The sequence below is a fragment of the Lacerta agilis genome, chromosome 8 (genome assembly GCF_009819535.1).
Source record: "Lacerta agilis isolate rLacAgi1 chromosome 8, rLacAgi1.pri, whole genome shotgun sequence".
NCBI classification, from domain to species: Eukaryota; Metazoa; Chordata; class Lepidosauria; order Squamata; family Lacertidae; genus Lacerta; species Lacerta agilis.
In genome coordinates this window covers 9,616,316-9,635,049 of record NC_046319.1, presented here as the reverse complement: position 1 = coordinate 9,635,049, position 18,734 = coordinate 9,616,316, and the positions used below count along the sequence as shown (strand labels likewise).

At 46.8% G+C, this 18,734-nt stretch overlaps 1 protein-coding gene across 1 annotated transcript in view; it reads left to right on the top strand.

The window, feature by feature from the left end:
• The window catches only part of HSPG2 (heparan sulfate proteoglycan 2), a 216,363-nt gene that overhangs the window by 86,910 nt on the left and 110,719 nt on the right, over window positions 1-18,734 (top strand). Inside the window, exons 14-24 of the mRNA XM_033159394.1 lie at window positions 74-225; window positions 2,731-2,877; window positions 3,957-4,120; window positions 5,437-5,616; window positions 6,533-6,729; window positions 7,765-7,912; window positions 8,074-8,201; window positions 9,790-9,876; window positions 11,554-11,612; window positions 14,563-14,630; window positions 15,911-16,051. Coding sequence (XP_033015285.1) covers window positions 74-225; window positions 2,731-2,877; window positions 3,957-4,120; window positions 5,437-5,616; window positions 6,533-6,729; window positions 7,765-7,912; window positions 8,074-8,201; window positions 9,790-9,876; window positions 11,554-11,612; window positions 14,563-14,630; window positions 15,911-16,051 — 1,471 coding nt within the window. The remainder of the gene's footprint in view (window positions 1-73; window positions 226-2,730; window positions 2,878-3,956; window positions 4,121-5,436; window positions 5,617-6,532; window positions 6,730-7,764; window positions 7,913-8,073; window positions 8,202-9,789; window positions 9,877-11,553; window positions 11,613-14,562; window positions 14,631-15,910; window positions 16,052-18,734) is intronic.

Genomic DNA, 18,734 nt, shown 5'->3' with positions numbered 1-18,734 from the left:
GTCTCCATCCTCCCCCACCTTGTCCCTCCACCACCTGGGATTGGGGTGCTGACTCTGCCCCTTACGGCCACAGGGTGTCCATCACCAGCAAGAACGGGCGGGGGACACTGGTCATCGAAGACGTCAAGGAGGCCGACCAGGGAGCTTACACCTGCGAGGCCATCAACGCCCGCGGGATGGTTTTCGGCATCCCTGATGGAGTGTTGAGCCTCACACCTGGACGGGGTAAGCCAGAGGGGTGGGAAAGCTGGGGTGGGGACCGTTTGGGCAAGCGCTGATCTATCCATCAAATTAGCATATATGTTGAAGTATTTCTTTGAACAGCGCGTAGTTCTTTTGTGTGTGTGTGTGTGTTTTAAAAAAATATTTACAGTATTTGGTTTTTCAGATTAAAATTTTACAATCACATATCCAACAAACAACATAAAAACAAGATTCCAAGGAATCTCCTGGACTTCTCTCCTCCCCTTTGTGCGTCCTATTGTTAATCATTTCCTCCTGTATCTTTTATGATAATCCAAATCTTTTACATCTCCATTGTGTCCAAAATTCACCATTAAACTGCAAGTGTTGTTCCAATCCTACTAACGATTTTAGCTGTTTACAATGGTTTTTAAGATACATTATAAAATTTCCCGTTCCTTATTAAAATTTTGGTCTTCCTGATTTCTGATTCTTCCCGTCATTTTGGCTATTTCGGCATAATCCATCAACTTAATCTACCATTCTTCTCTGGTCGGGACTTTATACACAGCACATAGTTAACCTGTGGAACTCCCTCCCACAGGAGGCAGTGATGGCCACTGTAAGGACGTTCAGTGGTTGCTCATGAGTAATCAGCCAAAACGCAGAACTTCTAAAAACTAAGTTCTTTATTGTGAAGATATTTACAGTGGAGCAAAAGTTCAAACGTCCATCTCATCCCTCCGCAGAGTCCGGGATTGATCCCTTCCGGTTCTTGGACCAGCAAAAGAGGCGCGGGATTCCACGTCTTTCCTGTCTGCGAACTCGGGGCGCGGGAAACTGTCCCTGTTCCCCGCTTCCCCCTTGGTGCTCAGGCTCTGCGATCCCTTCACTGCCCCTGCGCCGACTTCCTGCCTCCAACTCCCCCTCCCCACTGGATGAATGGTCGCTTCCTCCTGAGGAGGGGGATGACGAACTGCTGAACAAAGGGGGTGGTTCCCTGTACTGCAAACGATCCTGGGATGCTACCAGCTGCGGGGAGGGGGGTTTCCTGACAGCCACCAATAGGAATGACTTTAAAGGAGGACTGGAGAAATTCACGGAGGAGAGGGCTGTCAGTGGCTACTAGCCAATATGGCTCTGCTCTGCTTACACAGTTGGGCGCAGCACTACTTCTGAATCTCAGGTGCCAGAAACCGCAGGCGTTGCTCTCGCACTCGGGTCCTGTGTGGATGGGATCATTGGCCTGATCCAGCAAGCTCTTAATGTTGTTATGAAAGGCTTACACTCTCAGAAACTCTTGACATAGATGCTGCTGGCTGCCAGAACCTCAGTCTCGAGACTCTTAATCTCAGGGTTGTGGGTTTGAGCCCCACGAATGTTTCCTGCATTGCAGGGGATTAGATTAGATTAGATTAGATTACCTTTGTGGCTCCTTCCAAGCCTACAGATCTATGAAATACCATAAAATTATATATCAGTGGAAATGATAACTTAATGATCTAAACACTCTAAACTCTAAACACTCCTTTTTCTGGTTATTTGGCTATAGCTTTTGATAGAATATAGATAACTGAACAAACATTGTTGCATTACATTCTTCATTAAATTATCTTTCCATTGATATATAATTTTATGGTATTACTCCAAAAGAAAGTGGTGTTATGAGCCATCAAACCTCGGAAATACACTTTTCCCGAAAGGTTTCCACAATTTTGGCCACTAGTGTACATGCAACAAACACAGACTCACAGGACTCCCTCTTGAAATGACATTTTCCTACTGGCCTTCAGTACTGTCCCAACCTACCATATTTTTCGCTCCATGGGGCGCACCGGACCATAGGGCGCACTTTGGTTTTTAGAGGAGGAAAACAAGAAAAAAAAAATTTTTTTTAAAAAAAATTATTTTATTAAACAGCAAAATCACACATCATATACATGACTCAACAAAACACATGATGATTTCAAAACACACACACTTCTACATACAGCCCATACATAATTTAACAATACTAAAAGAATAGTCCTAAAAAGGAGCCGAAAAACAAAAAGAAGAGAGTAAAGAGGGAAGGGGGGAGGAGGAGGAGGGAGGAGGGAGAAGGGAGGGGAAGGAAAAGAAGAAGAAAAGAAATCTACATTGAAATTACAACAAATAAATAGATTTGACTTCCGTTTGTACTCTTTGTTCCTTTATCTTAACCCTTCTTTTTCCCACACAGGTCTTGTTACATCCAATTTAGTCTTATGTTTCTTTCTAATGGTATGTTAATATTCAATACATACACAAAAGTCACCTTCCTATTGCCAGAAATATTTTTTAGAGGGATCCATAAGACGCCTAGACATTTTCCCTTAGTTTTTAGGAGGGAAAAGGTGCATCTTATGGAGCGAAAAATACGGTAATTTTAGCTCTCTCCTGCGTATACTGTGCTGCTGTATAGATTTGTTTGATGTACATCAGTGAAATCTTCTTTAAAAAACCTGCTGGCATGTCTATCCATTACCCTGGATCCTTAACACCCTCCTCTTTCGCCCCCCACCCCAGGACCTTGCCCAGAAGGACACTTCCACAACGAGGAGACCTCCCAGTGTTTCCCCTGCTTTTGTTTTGGCATCACCAAATCTTGCCGTGGCACTAGCCGGCACCGCAACCAGATCCGCCTTCGCTTTGACACGCCCGACAACTTCAAAGGTAAGTGGGTTGGGGGGTGTTATAAGAAAAAAACCCTGCTCCTTTTCCCTTTTGGGGTATCCAGGAGCCCGTATGGAGTCCTTAAGTGGGTTCCCTATCGGTAGGAGAAAATAACAGAGGCCAACCAGAGAATATTGAGAAGCAAAGCGGCTAGTGAGCCTGATCTTTATTCAACTGTTGCAACAGGGTCCTCACTCAGCACATGCAGGAGGGAGGAAGAACCCAGAACAATGGTGTGCAAGTCCCTATATAGACTTTTGAAATTGCCCGCCCTGTAGCCGAAGACCACCCCCCAAAACATCATACATGCATCACAGAAGGGGGTGGTCTACAGCAGAATTACAACACAAGAGGCTGTCTCCAGCAGACATCCTGTTGGCCAGGATATCTGTTAATGGTCACTGATTGCTTTACCTGAGCAGCCTGGCCTTTTGTTTGTGATGGTAAATACCTGAATTCCTGAATTCAGGTCACAGGCTCACCCTGTTCACGCACAAATTAATGTATTTTAATATTTGTTCAAAGCCACCCAGAGTGGCTTGGGGGGACCTAGCCAGATGGTTGGGGTACAAATAATAATAATAATAATAATAATAATAATAATAATAATAATAATAATAATAATAGAAATATGCCCTTAAGACAGGTAAACAAAAGATGAGGGAGAGACTTTCCCATTTCCTCCCTCCCTATAGAGAAATATTTGAGTTCAAAATGGTTTGGGAGAATCCAAATGGCTTCAGGATTGCTCTCCTGTGCTATTTCAGACACGTGGTTTATATACTTGTGTATGTGTTTGCCTTGTACATTTATGAACGTTCATTTTATATTTGGGACCTTAGAATTCTTATAACAGGGCAAGGGGGGAGGGCTTTGGGTTTTGAGGTGGCCTTCCGCTAAGTTTTCCTCGGAGTATACCCGGTGGCATTAATGGGCCTCTGAAGAACCCTGCTGGATCGGGCCCTGGGGGAGGGGACCCACCTTGCCCAGTGTCCTGGCCTCACATAGGCCAACCAGGTGCCCTGCGACAGCCCCCTGCCATTCCTATGTCACTTACCCCGGGATCCTTTCTTCCCCAGGGGTGAACGTGACAACGCCCTCTCAGCCCGGAACGCCGCCACTCTCCTCGACCCAGCTGCAGATTGACCCCGGGTTGCAGGAGTTCCAGCTGGTCGATCTCTCCCGCCGTTTCCTGGTACACGACTCTTTCTGGATGCTCCCCGGGCAGTTCCTGGGGAACAAGGTGAGAGGAGCGAGTTCTATTCCCCATGGCGCTGGATGATAGGCCAGTTTTAAGAACAGGATTAGCTGCCTTTATTTTGCTTTTTTGTATTTGTTTTATTATTGTTTATTTTGACAAAGTAATAATCATACATAAATAAGAATAAAAATGTGCACCCCACCCCAGAGACCATTCCATCCAGAGCCAGTGTGGTGTAGTGGTTAAGAACGGTAGACTTGTAATCTGGGGAACCGGGTTCGTATCTCCGCTCCTCCACATGCAGCTGCTGGGTGACCTTGGGCTAGTCACACTTCTTTGAAGTCTCTCAGCCCCACTCACCTCACAGAGTGTTTGTTGTGGGGGAGGAAGGGAAAGGGGAATGTTAGCCGCTTTGAGACTCCTTCGGGTAGTGAAAAGCGGGATATCAAATCCAAACTCTTCTTCTTCTTCTTCTTCTTCTTCTTCTTCTTCTTCTTCTTCTTCTTCTTCTTCTTCTTCCATTGTAACTATCTAACCATGTAACTAAGCCAAACCACGGTGTGGGATGAGTAAAATACTCGTTTAAACATCCTTAAAATATCAATGGCTTCCTTTCTTCTCTTTCCATGGTTCATTTCACCTTTTCATAAATCCCTTATTCCATAAGTTTTTGTATCCATTCTTCCTTTGCTGGGTCTTCTATTCTTTCCATTTTGGTGCGAGGAACATTCTTACTGCTGTAATAAAGTAAAGGTAAAGGGACCCCTGACCATTAGGTCCAGTCGTGTCCGACTCTGGGGTTGCGGCACCCATCTCGCGTTACTGGCCGAGGGAGCCGGCGTACAGCTTCCGGGTCATGTGGCCAGCATGACTAAGCCGCTTCTGGCGAACCAGAGCAGCGCACGGAAACGCCGTTTACCTTCCCGCTGGAGCGGTACCTATTTATCTACTTGCATTTTGACATGCTTTCGAATTGCTAGGTTGGCAGGAGCAGGGACCGAGTAACGGAAGCTCACCCCGTCACTGGGATTCGAACCACCAACCTTCTGATCGGCAAGCCCTAGTCTCTGTGGTTTAACCCACAGCGCCACCCGCGTCCCTTACTGCTGTAGTAGCATACATGAATAAATTTCTCTACGATTTAGGTAGTTCTGTCCCTATAATTATGGCTCTCTTCTTTCAGGATTTAACTTTCTCTCCCCCCCCCCCCCCAAGACATCACTGCACTCATCCAAGAAAGGCTCCCAGCTCACATTGCTGCTGAATGGGCAAATGGATTTATGGGGGTGGGTTGGAGGGCCAGGGTCTACATTTGGGTTGCCCCCTCCTGACCTCCCCCCCCTCTGTTCTGCCTGCAGGTGGACTCCTATGGAGGTTTCCTGCGCTTCAAGGTGCGCTATGGCCTGGCCAGGGGCCAATCGGAGCCTGTGCAGAAACCCAACGTCGTGATCGTGGGGAACGGGCAGAAGTTGATCTACCGCGTGCACGTGCCCACCCAGCCCTCGGTGGTGAACCAGCGGCAGGTCCAGTTCACCGAGGTGAGTGCGGCTGGAACGGGGAGGGCTCTCAACAGCCCTGGGAAGTAGGCTGGGCCAGGAGAGAGAGAGAGCCGGCTCTGCCCAGCACAAGATTCTTGCCTGAGCAAGGATTTGAATCCAGATCTCTCCCTGCCCCTCAGAGGCAAATACTCATAACTGCCCCGTCACATTGAACTTTAAGGCGACTCAAGCAAGTGAGCCAAGCTGGGTTGGGTGGGTAGAAGCAACATTACCCTTATTTATTTTGTACTTTTATTGTTTTTTCTTTCGTATAGACATAATTTTTTTTATTGATTTTCACAGGTTTTACAAGTTTGCTTCTGTTTCAACGTATGTTTTTCCTTGAATTTTGAGTTCCCACCTTTACTTCCATGACGTTTTTATTCCCACCTCATACCTACCGCTTTAGATGACGGTACTTCGTTTCGCTGCTCGTAATTCATAATTCAATTTTCATTTGACCATAGCCGTTCTTCAAATACAGTAGACCCTCGGGTTACGTTACTCTTGAGTAACGCAAACTTTGGGTTGCGGAAGCGGCAAACCCGGAAGTGTTTTTCCAGGTTTCGCCACATGTGCAGAAGTGCTCTATCGCGCTGTGCGTATGCACAGAAGTGGTGCCTCTGGATGTGGATTTTTTGGGGTGCGCACGGACCCCCAGAACGAATTAAATTCGTATCCAGAGGGTCCACTGCAGTCCAAAAAGGGTCTCGCCTCATATTTTCCATATAGATGTTTATGATGTGAAGTGGTATGTGTTGGTTTTTTTTAATAGACCATTTCTTTAAAACATTAACAGTCACAAGATTTGTGGCCTTCTTCTCAAGCGCTCTTGGGGCAGCCAACGCAATAAGGGGATTTCTCCTGCGGCTTTTGCTTAGCCCTTTCTTCACCCGCCGGGTGTCCCCCTCTGCAGGAGCACTGGGAGAAGGAATCGGGAGCCTCCGTCAGCCGTGAGGAACTGCTGCTCACCCTCCAGAACCTGGAGGCGGTTATGATCCAGACCGTCTATGACAACCGGATGGCCAGTGTGGGGCTGAGTGACATCGTCATGGACACGACCACCACAGAGGTCACCGGCTTGGGCCTGGCACATGGCGTGGAGGAATGCAGGTGTGCCAGCGATGGGGGCGCCTGCCGACATCCAGGGTGCCTCTGGGCAGGGAAGGGGGGGGGGTCTCGAGCCGGCCAGCTGCGGCCCCTGTGTCTTTGGGCTGTGTCCAATTCAGTCCTGCTCAGAGGAGGCCTATAATGATGCTAATGATGATGAGGATGAAGATGATGATGAGGATAATAATAATAATAATAATAATAATAATAATAATTTATTTATTTATTTATACCCCTCCCATCTGGCTGTGTTTCCCCAGCCACTCTGGGCGGCTCCCAACAGAATATTAAAAGCACAATAAAACATAAAACGTTAAAAACTTCCCTAAACAGGGCTGCCTTCAGATGTCTTCTAAAAGTCAGATAGTTGTTTATTTCCTTGACATCTGATGGGAGGGCGTTCCACAGGGCGGGCGCCACTACCGAGAAGGCCCTCTGCCTGGTTCCCTGTAGCTTCGCTTCTCGCAGCGAGGGAACCGCCAGAAGGCCCTTGGCGCTGGACTTCAGCGTCCAGGCTGAATGATGGGGGTGGAGACGCTCCTTCAGGTATATTGGGCCGAGGCCATTTAGGGCTTTCAAGGTCAGCACCAACACTTTGAATTGTGCTTGGAAACGTACTGGGAGCCAATTAAGATCTTTCAGGACCCAGTCTAGCTGCCGCATTCTGCATTAGTTGTAGTTTCCGGGTCACCTTCACAGGTAGCCTCACTGAAAGTAACCTGCTGACATTAGGATCTGAGTCGCAAGTCACATCCTCACTCCATCCATAGCTCAGTATTGTCCGCACTGGTTGGCAGCAGCTGCTCTGCAGGGTTCCCGGCAAGGGTCTCCTCCTAGCCCTGCCTGGAGATGCTGCCGTTGGGAACCTGGGGCCTTCCGCATGCCAAGCAGCTGCTCTAGCACTGAGCCATGCGTCTTCTGCACATGCGACATGCAGGCTGAGTTCGTCGCCTCTGCAGCCTGCCTTACAGAGAGTCGGCAGCCCATAAACCTGCCTCTCTCCGCCGCTGTCTTCACCTCCTGCTCGTCTCTCTGCAGGTGCCCTGCTGGGTACGCTGGCCTTTCATGTGAGCGCTGCGAGGCCCACTTCAAGCGAGTGCCCGGCGGGCCGTACCTGGGCACGTGCTCTGGCTGCAACTGCAACGGGCACTCCAGCACCTGCGACCCGTTCTCTGGCTACTGCCTGGTAAGCTTGCCAACTGGTGGCGGGGGTGGCGACGGCCCCCGGAGGAGGGGCGCGAAGTGGGTTGGCTGGTGGGGGGAGGGATTTGAGGAAGACTGTGCCCTGCCCATCACCTCCCTCTTCCTTTGGTCTCTTCTCCTACCTCTTCTCCCCCCGCCCCGCAGAACTGCCAGCACCACACCGAGGGGCCCCAGTGCAACAAGTGTAAGCCGGGTTTCTTTGGAGATGCCACCAAGGGCACCCCAACAGCCTGCCGGCCGTGCCCCTGCCCGTACACCGAAGCCCCCCGCAGGTGAGTGAGCCAAGGGTCTTTGCATTGTGGGTTATCGTCCTCAGGGTCCGTCCTGCAGGACATTGGCAGCCACCTGCCCTCTGAGGACTTGGCAGGCTTTGCGGGAAGGAGATTAGGAAAGGACCAAGATGCACAGCTTCCGGGGGTGGGTGTTCCAGCACTTTTCCTGCTGCCCTGAAAGCAAACATTGAGCCTGCAGGGAAGGGCGATGGCCCGGTGAGTCCATATCCACCTTGTCTTGTACAGTGGTACCTTGGTTCTCAAACTTAATCCGTTCTGGAAGTCTGTTCCAAAACCAAAGCGTTCCAAAACCAAGGTGTGCTTTTCCATAGAAAGTAATGCAAAATGGATTAATCCGTTCCAGACTTTTAAAAACAACCCCTCAAACAGCAATTTAACATGAATTTTATTCTCTAACCATTGATCCATAAAATGAAAGCAATAATCAGTGTACTGTACTGTAAAATAAGTAAGGCAGTATTGTAAATTAAAATTATTATTTTTTTCTTACCTGCACTGATGATAGTCATTGTTTGTGTGGGGGGCTTTTATCCATTTCCGCAGTCACACAATCAATCAATCAATCAATCAGTTCAATAGCTGAACTGGGTTCTACACAGTCACAAAAACAAATGAACCGAAAAAGCCTCAAAAACAAAAACACAAAATAAATAGCAAGAACAAAAGCGCCAAACTTAATCCGTTCTGGAAGTTGGTTTGACTTCTGAAATGTTCGAAAACCAAGGCGCAGCTTCTGAATGGTGCAGGCGCCCCGGAAACAATAGCCGACAGCCGCTTCTGAAAAACGTTCGAAAACTGGAACACTTATTTCCAGGTTTTCGGCATTTAGGAACCAAGGTGTTTGAGTACCAAGGCGTTTGAGAACCAAGGTACCACGGTATGTCTTTTTCTGGGCAATTCAATCCTCCTGAAAGGAACAGCCCTCCTGCCTTTAGTTGTGCCATGTGCGTCCATCTTGCATTCACCAATACCAGGGCTTTTAGTGTCGTGGCACTAGCCCATTGGAACGTGGTCCTGGTGAACCTCAGGCAGGCACCTGCAGTGCTGGCGTTCAGGTGCCTGCTTAAAACACACCTGGCTTTTCCTGAAATTGAGCTGTGTTGGATGTATCTGTGTGATCTTTTGTGATACATTTCGTGTTTGTTTTACGAACGTATTTTTATCGTGGATTTTATGCTCTTTACCGTCATGAGATAGGTAAACAGGGTGAGCAGGTAAGTAGCTTAGGTAGATAGATAGATGATCAATTGATGAGGAAAGCAAATAAGAGTACAGGTAGGTAGGTATATTAGACAGGCAGGCAAATAGACAGATACATAGATATGAAATATATATTTTAATGATGGTGGCATTGAAATATGTGCAAATATTGATAAGCAAGGCAGCAATGAATTGGCCACTGACACGTCCCACTCAGTCCACAACTGGGAAGCTGCCCTCGCCCACGATCCAGGCCGATATGGGCCCTGCCAACCATGCACCCAGAGGCATACGTTCCCAGCGTCGGCCTGTTCTGGGGCAGAGGGACCGTGGTGCCCATGGTGACGTTGCCCTCTTCTCCTTTCAGGTTTTCAGAGTCCTGCTTCCTGGACACAGACGGGCAGGCCACCTGCGATGCCTGCGCCCCAGGCTACACCGGGCGTCGCTGCGAAAAGTGAGTGGGCTCCTTTGTTGCAGTTTCGAACTGTATGTTGGAGCTGCTGAGAATTGGGAGTCCAGCAGTTTCTCGAGAACCACAATCCCTGAACTGGACCATCACTTGCCTTTGCTGCCCCCAGCATGCCATCATGCTAGTCATCATCCCTGAATATAGGCCAGGCTGGCTGGTGCTGTTGGGAGTTAGGAGTCTAGCAATTTCTGGAGAACCACAAGCTCTCCATCCCTGAACTGGACCGTCACTTGCCTTCACTGCCCCTGGCTACCTCCATCACCACTTTGCCTTTTTTAAACACAGGGATCAGGTATCAGTTGGGGGAGTCTTAACAACACCTGGAGGGCTACAGGTTCCCCATCCCTGAACTGGACCGTCACTTGCCTTCACCGCCCACTGCTACCTCCATTGCCACTCTGCCTTCTTTTAATGCTTGAATGAAAGAGGCACCGTATTTTTCGCTCCATAGGACGCTCCGGACCATAGGGCGCACCTCATTTTTAGAGGAGGAAACAAGAAAAAAAAATATTTTTCTGGTTTTCCTCCTCTAAAAGCCCTGTTTTGTTTTGTTTTTTGTTTTGTTTTTGAGGATCAGCTAAAAGTTTTGCAGCTTTTTTTTGCAAAGGGAAAAGCCCTGGGGTTTTGGGGTTGTTGTTTTTTGGAGGATCAGCTAAAGGTTTTGCTGCTGTTTTTGCAAAGGCAAAAGGCCTTTTTTGAGAATCAGCTAAAAGTTTTGCAGCTTTTTTTGCAAAGGAAAAAGCCCTAGGGTTTTTTTTTTTTTTTTTTTGAGGATCAGCTAAAGGTTTTGCAGCTTTTTTTGCAAAGGGGGAAAAGCAAAGCTCCTTTTGCAAAGGGGGAAAAGCAAAGAGGAAAAGCCCCATTTTTATGGGGTTTAACTCACATTTCTGAAAAATCCTAAGGAAAGGGAGCCATTTCTACTGTTTTCAGACAGATAATCTAATCAGCCAGTCACATGTCCTGGGGAAACAAACAACCTCCCTCTGCAGCACATTCAACAAAGGAGGGCGGGGCTGAAAGGGAGCCGGGACTCTTATCTCTCTCCCGATCTCTTGCTGATCAGCTGCTGAGCGGGTCCTTTCAACACTCCCTTTTCTCTTTGTAAAATAAAAAGCACAATTTGCTTTTGGCCCCTGGGCAATTCAGCTCCAGGGACCACCATTCGCTCCATAAGACGCACAGGTATTTCCCCTTACTTTTTAGGAGGAAAAAAGTGCGTCTTATGGAGCAAAAAATACGGTATGTCCCTCCAGATGTTATGGGACTCCCATCATCACCCCTCACCTTTGGCCATGTTGGCTGCTGTGGCTGATGGGAGTTGGGAGTCCCATAACATCTGGAGGGACACAGATGTTTCCCATCCCTGAACTAGGCCATCACTTGCCTTTACTGCTTCTGGCTACCACCATCATAACTTTACCTTGTGTTTAAAATACAGGGCTGGGTCACCTCACGTCCTCCACATGCTAGTACGCTACAATACTGCCACCATCCCTGACCATTGGGCATGCTGACTGTTGGGGCTGATGGGAGTTAGATTCCAGCAATGTTGGGGAGGGGGCAGAGATGTTTCCTACCCTGGGCCACAAAGTGACTTGCGGGGGACACTGACCCCCATCAGGAGGATAAAGTTCCAACGTAACATATTTCCCCCCCCCCTAGATGTGCTCCTGGCTTCAAAGGAGACCCCATCCAGCCACGAGGAAAATGTGTGAGGATTGGTGAGTAAAACCTTTGAACACACGCAGTTCAGGTTTGACTCCAGAGTCACGCTGTTAGGGCAAAAGCTGCGGAAACTCAGCTTTGAATAACTGCCGGTTGTCTCTAGCACTGGATCCATTGAAATGAAGGGGCATGGCTAACTTAGGCCCCTTTACTTCAGTGGGTCTACTCTGAGTAGGACTCCGTTGGGAACAACCTGCTGAGACTTCCTTCTGAGTAAGCCTGCATAGGATTGTGCCACGGAGCAGAGAGGGGAAAATTGGCCAAAGGAGATTGCGGACTGCCTCCTCCCCCAAAGGAGAGAAGCAATGCGCCTGTTGTTTTCCATTCACAATCTGTCCTAGAATCATAGAAATTGTAGAGTTGGAAGGGACCCAAGGGTCATCTAGTCCAGCCCCCTGCAATGCAGGAATCTCAGCTCAAGCACCCATGTCCTGATGAAGCTTATTCTGCTAATGAGGGCACAGGCCGGTCAGGACAAGCTTTCAGATCTTCTCAGGGGAACCTCGTCCAGAGTCAGACCCTTGATCCATCCAGCTCAGTACTGCCAACTCTGACTGGCAGCAGCCGCAGCTCTCCAGGGTTTGAGGCAGGGAGTCTCTCTCAACCCTACTGGGAGATGAAACCTGGGACCTTCTGCATGCAAAGCAGGTGCAGTGCCACTGAGCTGTGGTCTTTTTAAAAATTGAAACTAAAGCAAGTTTCTAGTCCTCATTGTTTTGAATCAAGGGCTGGTTTAAGGAGGAACAAAGGAAGCAGCTTTATGCCTTTGGCTCCTAGCTTAAGAGCTATCTTAACAATAGGCATTACGTGCATTTATGTGTATTTTAATGAACTGTTTAATGAACTGAACAGAGTGAAAAGTTCTGAGTCATGGGGGTGCAGAGATTGTGTGGCTGAATTTAGTGCCTGGATTATATTTTTAGTTGCTGTTTTGCTAATGTTTTTAATATCGTTTTATAGATTCTAAATGCCGCATTGATTTGTTAAAATCACCTGACTTGCCGTAATTGTGAGGTTTGGCTTATTTTTTTAGTTGCTGTTTGGTTACTTTTTTATAGATTGAAGCTGTTTCACTGATTATCTGTGATTTATTTTATCCGACGTGTGTTGTATTCACGATGCGCTAGTATGTTTTGTTATGGTTATTTATTGGTTGTAAGCCGCTTTGAGATTCATTTGAATGCAAAGCGGCATAGAAGTACAGTCAATCAATCTTCAGCTAGGTTTGAGGCCTACCTCTGACTTCCGAGCACAAATGTGGGAACCACATTGTCACATTCAATCTAAGTTTAATAGCGCTACCATCTTGCCGCATCTCACAACTCTGAAGTGTTGGCCTGCTTCTCTCTCCCCACCTGGTACACATAAGCCAATATTTCACATATTGCTGGCCAAACGTTTGAACCCTTTTGATGGTTGCTTTCTCTCTCTCTCTGATTTCCAGGGTTCCCCCCTAGGCCTGAAGTTGATACTCCACCAGAGGGCAAGTCGTCATCGCTATTACGTTTGCATTTTCTTACCCCCCCCCCAAAAAGCCTCGCTGTCTTTTTCTTTAAAAAAAAAGTTTTTATTTGATTTTACACCTTCGTTCACAATTGCAATCACAAATAATAAGAATTACACAAGATTCTTCTGAAACTCAAGACTTCTCCCCTCCATGGCTTCTCTGAGTAACTTTTTTAAACTGCACATTATAATTCCATCTAATTTACAATCCTCCATTATCTCCAAAATCTATGTAACATCGGAAGAGTTATTTAAAACCTGCCGAAGCGTTCAGGTGTTTACAGTGGTCTTGCAAATATAATATAAATTTGTCCCATTCTTTATTGAAGTTTTGATCTTCCTTGTTTCTGATTTCCCCAGTTAATCTTGCCACCTCTGCATAGTCCAATAATTTCATCTGCCAGCCCACCCTGGTAGGAATCTTGTCGTCTTTCCAACCCTGGGCTAGAAGCATCCTTGTAGCTGCTGTAGAAACAATCTTTTCAGTTCCTTTGGTAACTCTGCCCCTACAGTTCCTTAAAAAAGGCTTCTGGTCTTTTAACAAAAATTATTTCAACATTTTTTTCAATTCATTGTATATCATTTCCTATAATTCCTTTATTACCGGTACTTTACAGTCCCACCACATACAATAAAAGGTGCCTTCCTTTTCCTGACATTTCCAACTAACATTTGAACTTGTCCTGTATATCTTTGCTAATTTACTCGGAGTTAAATACTAGCGATACATCATTTCCATATAATTTTCTTTTAACGTATAACACACTGTAAATTTCAAAACCTCTCTCCATAATTTTCCCCATGCTGCAAACTGTCTTTTGTACCCAAAGTCTCTTGCCCATTGAGTCATAACCGATTTAACTTCTTCATCTTTAGTAAATCATTCCAACACTTTCTCGTTTCCTGTAACTGTCGCCACCTCCTTTCTTTCACACGGAATTGCAGAGCTGGAAAGGGGCCTCCAAGAGTCATCTAGTCTGACCCACTTCTAGGAGAGTCCAGTCCCTCTGTCACCCGCCCGCTTGCTCTTTGCACCCTTTCTCTTTGGCTTCCTCCTTGCACTTCGGCTCTTCCAAATTCTCTTCTCAGACGATTCTTACCTCCTTTCTTGTTTTACTTCCTTTCTCCTGCTGGTTTTGCCTTTCTACACTGACCGGCTGCAGCTTTTCGAGGTTTTGGACTTGGGAAGGTCTTTGCGCAGCCCTGCCTAGAGACACTCAGGATTGAACCTGCAGCCTTTTGCATGCAAAGCAGCTGCTCTGCCGCACGAAGATTCTAGTCCTAGTGGTTCTGCGCATCAGGATGATTTAAGTAGAAATAAAAGGAAGCTCCTCTGGACTGAGTTAGACCTTACGCTGGGTTTTTGCTAGGCCACGGTGGAGAAAATACATTTCCCTGCATGGGTTTGTCCCTCTCAACCTCTCTTTACTCCTTGTGTAGGGCAGAGCTTCATCGAGTGCGACAAGAGAGGGAGCAGCGAAGTGTCAGATAGCGCTTGCCAGTGCAAGGTAAGCCAGCCCATCGCTTGGAGGTGCAGCAGCCAAGACTCCCCTGGGTTAGGCGTGGCAAGATTAGACAAAACGGTGAAACTTGAAAGCCTTGTTATCCCCTCATTCGCCTTTTGCGAATGGGAAGGCCCCAGATCTGTGGGGTCAACGGCTGGGTTTTTGCCATGATAAATGAATTCATAAATTAAATTTCAAGGGGAGCTCTGAGGACACCTGCCCAGCTGCTGAGCTTCTGTTGTCAGCATGAGATTATTTCAGAAGTACAGTGGAACCTTGGTTCTCGACCTTAATCCGTTCTGGTAGTCCGTTCGACTCCCGAAACTTTTCGAAAACCAAGGCGCGGCTTCCGATTGGCTTCCTGCACTCAATCAGAAGCTGCGCCGGATGTTCGGCTTCTGAAAAACTTTTGCAAACCGGTACACTTCTTGGTCTGTGGTGTTCGGGAGCTGATTTGTTCGGCAGTCATGCCATTTGGGAACCAAGGTACAGCAGGAATCGAGGAGCATAAAGCTCCCAGACTCCTTTTTTCTGAGCAGAAGCAATGACGTCACCTGCCAGAGAGCCTGGGTCATTGACGTCCTCCCTTTGCTTTGGCAGGCCAATGAGGCGATGACAAGGCTTTTAAGTTGTACTCTTTTGTGACATATTAGCACAGCCTAGAAAATATGACCCTCAGCTGGGCTGAACAGCATTTATTATGCTATGCACTGCTGACTATTGGTGCATCTATGAGAGAGCTCGATGGGACGCGGGTGGCGCTGTGGGTTAAACCACAGTGCCTAGGGCTTGCCGATCAGAAGGTTGGCGGTTCGAATCCCCGCAACAGGGTGAGCTCCCGTTGCTCGGTCCCTGCTCCTGCCAACCTAGCAGTTTGAAAGCACGAAGTGCAAGTAAATAAATAGGTACCGCTCCGGCGGGAAGGCAAACGGCGTTTCTGTGCGCTGCTCTGGTTCTCCAGAAGCGGCTTAGTCATGCTGGCAACATGACCGGGAAGCTGTACGCTGGCTCCCTCGGCCAATAAAGCGAGATGAGCGCCGCAACCCCAGAGTCGTCCGCGACTGGACCTAATTATCAGGGGTCCCTTTACCTTTATGAGAGAGTTAGTTCAGCAAAACTCCACCCACCCACGCACTGCACCCACAGCAACACACAGCCAAAGGCTTGAGTCTCCCGAGCTGATGGTCTGGATGCGTAGTAGGCCATGCAATATCGGATCCATCTCCTTTTCTCGTCCTGATGCTGCAACGCCCTCTCCTCCTTCCCCCTCTCTTTCTCCCTAGCCCAACGTCATGGGACAGTCGTGCAACGAATGTGCCACGGGCTCGTTCCACCTGAGCCACGCAAACCCCGAAGGCTGCCTGCGCTGCTTCTGCATGGGGGTCTCGCGCCGGTGCTCCAGCTCGTCGTGGAACAGGGACCAGGTATTGCTCCCCGGGGCCGGGAAGGCGGGTCCTGCTGTGTGCGAGGCCGGAAGCATCCTTCCCTATGCAAACTTGGTCCACAGATCCTGCGGGAGGGTCCTTCCCCACCCCTCCTACATACATACCCATTACAAAGTGTATTTTTATAATATACAGTCGTACCTTGGATCCCGGACGTCTTGTGAATCGTACGTTTTGGCTCCCAAACGCCGCAAACCCGGAAATTTGTGTTCTGGTTTGTGAACGTTCTTTGGAACCTGAACGTCTGGCACGGCTTCTGATTGGCTGCAGCAGTTTCCTGCAGCCAATCGGAAGCCACGGCTTGGTTTTGGAAGTCAAATGGACTTTCGGAACGGATTCCGTTCAACTTCCAAGGTAAGACTGTATTGAGATAAAACAACTACTTAATCCAAAAAAAGACAAAGTCAGAAAGAAGGAAATACAAGAAACGGAGAAATCTAAAGGAGGAGAAAGCGAGAGAGAAGGGGGGAAAAAGAAAAACAAAACTAAAGAAAGATAATAATGAAAGGACTTCCAGCTCTCTGCAGCTGCATATGATATTCATTCTCCAAAATCCAACCATTCTATCTTCTACAGGTATAAGCCAGCATTTTTTTATTATTATCATCAAATCCATATATTTCGTTTTCTCTTTCCCGGAAAAAGTCCCTAAGAAATTTCCAATCCTTAACAAACATTAGTAATGATTTTTCTCGAATTAAACGTATTAGCTTAAGCCATCAGCCAAGTCCAATATTTTAATCAGCGATTCTTCTGTCGTGGGTGAGACTGTGTCTTTCTGTCTTTGTACATGTTACGGTCTCACCGAAGTGATCATATTGGAGTAATCTTCCCCAATCCTTTTCTAATTGTACGTCCATTAATCCTTTTAAAAATAAATATATTTATTTGTTTTTTTGGGTTTTACAGCAACATATCCAACATACAACATAAAAACAAGATTCCAAGGAATCCCTTAGGACTTCCCTCCTCCCCTTTGTGGGTCCTGTTGTTTCCTCCTTTTATGATAATCCATATCTTTTTTTTTTTTTTTTTATAAGAATTTATTGGCATTTTTCTATAACAACATATACCCACACCCACACCTACAATTAAACAAATGCAAAACAAATATAACAAATACAAACAATGTCAAGTTTCTTATAGCATCTTTCTAAAAAAAATAAAAAAAAAAATTCTATTTCCATATCTTGACCATTGACTTCCCCTGCCTTTTCACCTTCGAGTTTATATCCTTAATCTATTTTATAACCATTTCTCCTGAAAAAAGAAAAAAGAAATTAAATTCACTTATATAATTACGTTCAATTATCTTTTCAACATTTTACTAAGAATGCATCACCCTAATGATACCTCATCATAATTCTTCTTAATTTAATCTTATCGATTTCTTATCTTAATCTACATCTTAATCTTACTCCTCTTAATCCATAAACTTAATCCACTTAAATTCACTTTACTTATACTCCACCTTCACAAATCTTCACAAATCATTCACATCAAGTCTATCTCTTCTATCCTTAAGATTGCTGCTAATAACATAAAAACTTGAAATATCTCCTTTCATGTTCAAATAAAAGTATAACAAAATATTGTTGACAGTGTTCACCCTCCAATTTCAATTTGCCATATCAGGCTACTTTAAGTTTTATTTAATGCTTCACCCCACACCCCCTCTGTCCATTATTCTTCTCCTAGTGGCATCAGCACTGAACATCCATATAACTTCCCTCTCCCAACGTCCACAGATCCAGGCACAGTCCAGACCTCTCCTTGCCACGAGTTCAGAGGTGTCCATCTCATCATCTCTCAGCTTCTTCGGTTCTTTGTAACATTCCTTTTCTTCTTGTAGATACCTTAATTCTCTGTCCCTGGCCCCCGAGCTCACACCTCGGGGACTGGATATAAAAAATCTTGACGTCGCCTTGGGGCTGCCACCCCCCAAAAGCGAATTTCTTCTCCGAAGTAGCTCACTCATTTCTCTCCATCTTTCCATCCACCCTCTCAGCTCATTGGCAAGGCATTCTTCCAAAGTGTCAAAAGTTTTAAAAGCCTCCCCTGTGGGCAATTGGTTCCCTTTCAGACCCCCACACAAGACTTTGACTTTTCTATAAAGCAGTTCCACCTTCAAGGCAGTGAGTCTCTGTTCATCCGTTAGTCCAGAGTTCAATACCAGTTCAAGGACAAAGCCCAGCATACTGGCAGAGGAGGAGGAAGTGGGTGTTATATTTCTACTCCCCTCTTCGTTCGTCGCCATTTTTCTGAGCTGGAGCGCAAATACCGCAACTTTAAATGGAGATATTTTCCTCTAGTTAGCTTCCCGAAAAAAGAGTTTGCCAGTCTCATGTGTCAATTTTAAATACGTTGTAACCGGTTCTGTAGCAGTAATCACTCAAATTGGTTACATTCTTCAGCTCGAAGGGAGGGAGGCAGGCTGCCTTTCTCCTTCCCCCCGGATCGTTCCAAAAGCACAGTTTCTGATCAGATTCTTTACTCACGACCACCGGGTTCCTTTAGCTCTATTCTTCACAGGTAGAACTTAGACGCTCACCGCGGGCTTTGTCGCCGCATTTGCATCCCGGTTGGGGCATGTCCCCGAAGCCCGGCTCCGTTGTCCCTTCACCCCCACTCCCCCCTTACAGGGGGAGCGAGGGAAGGGTTC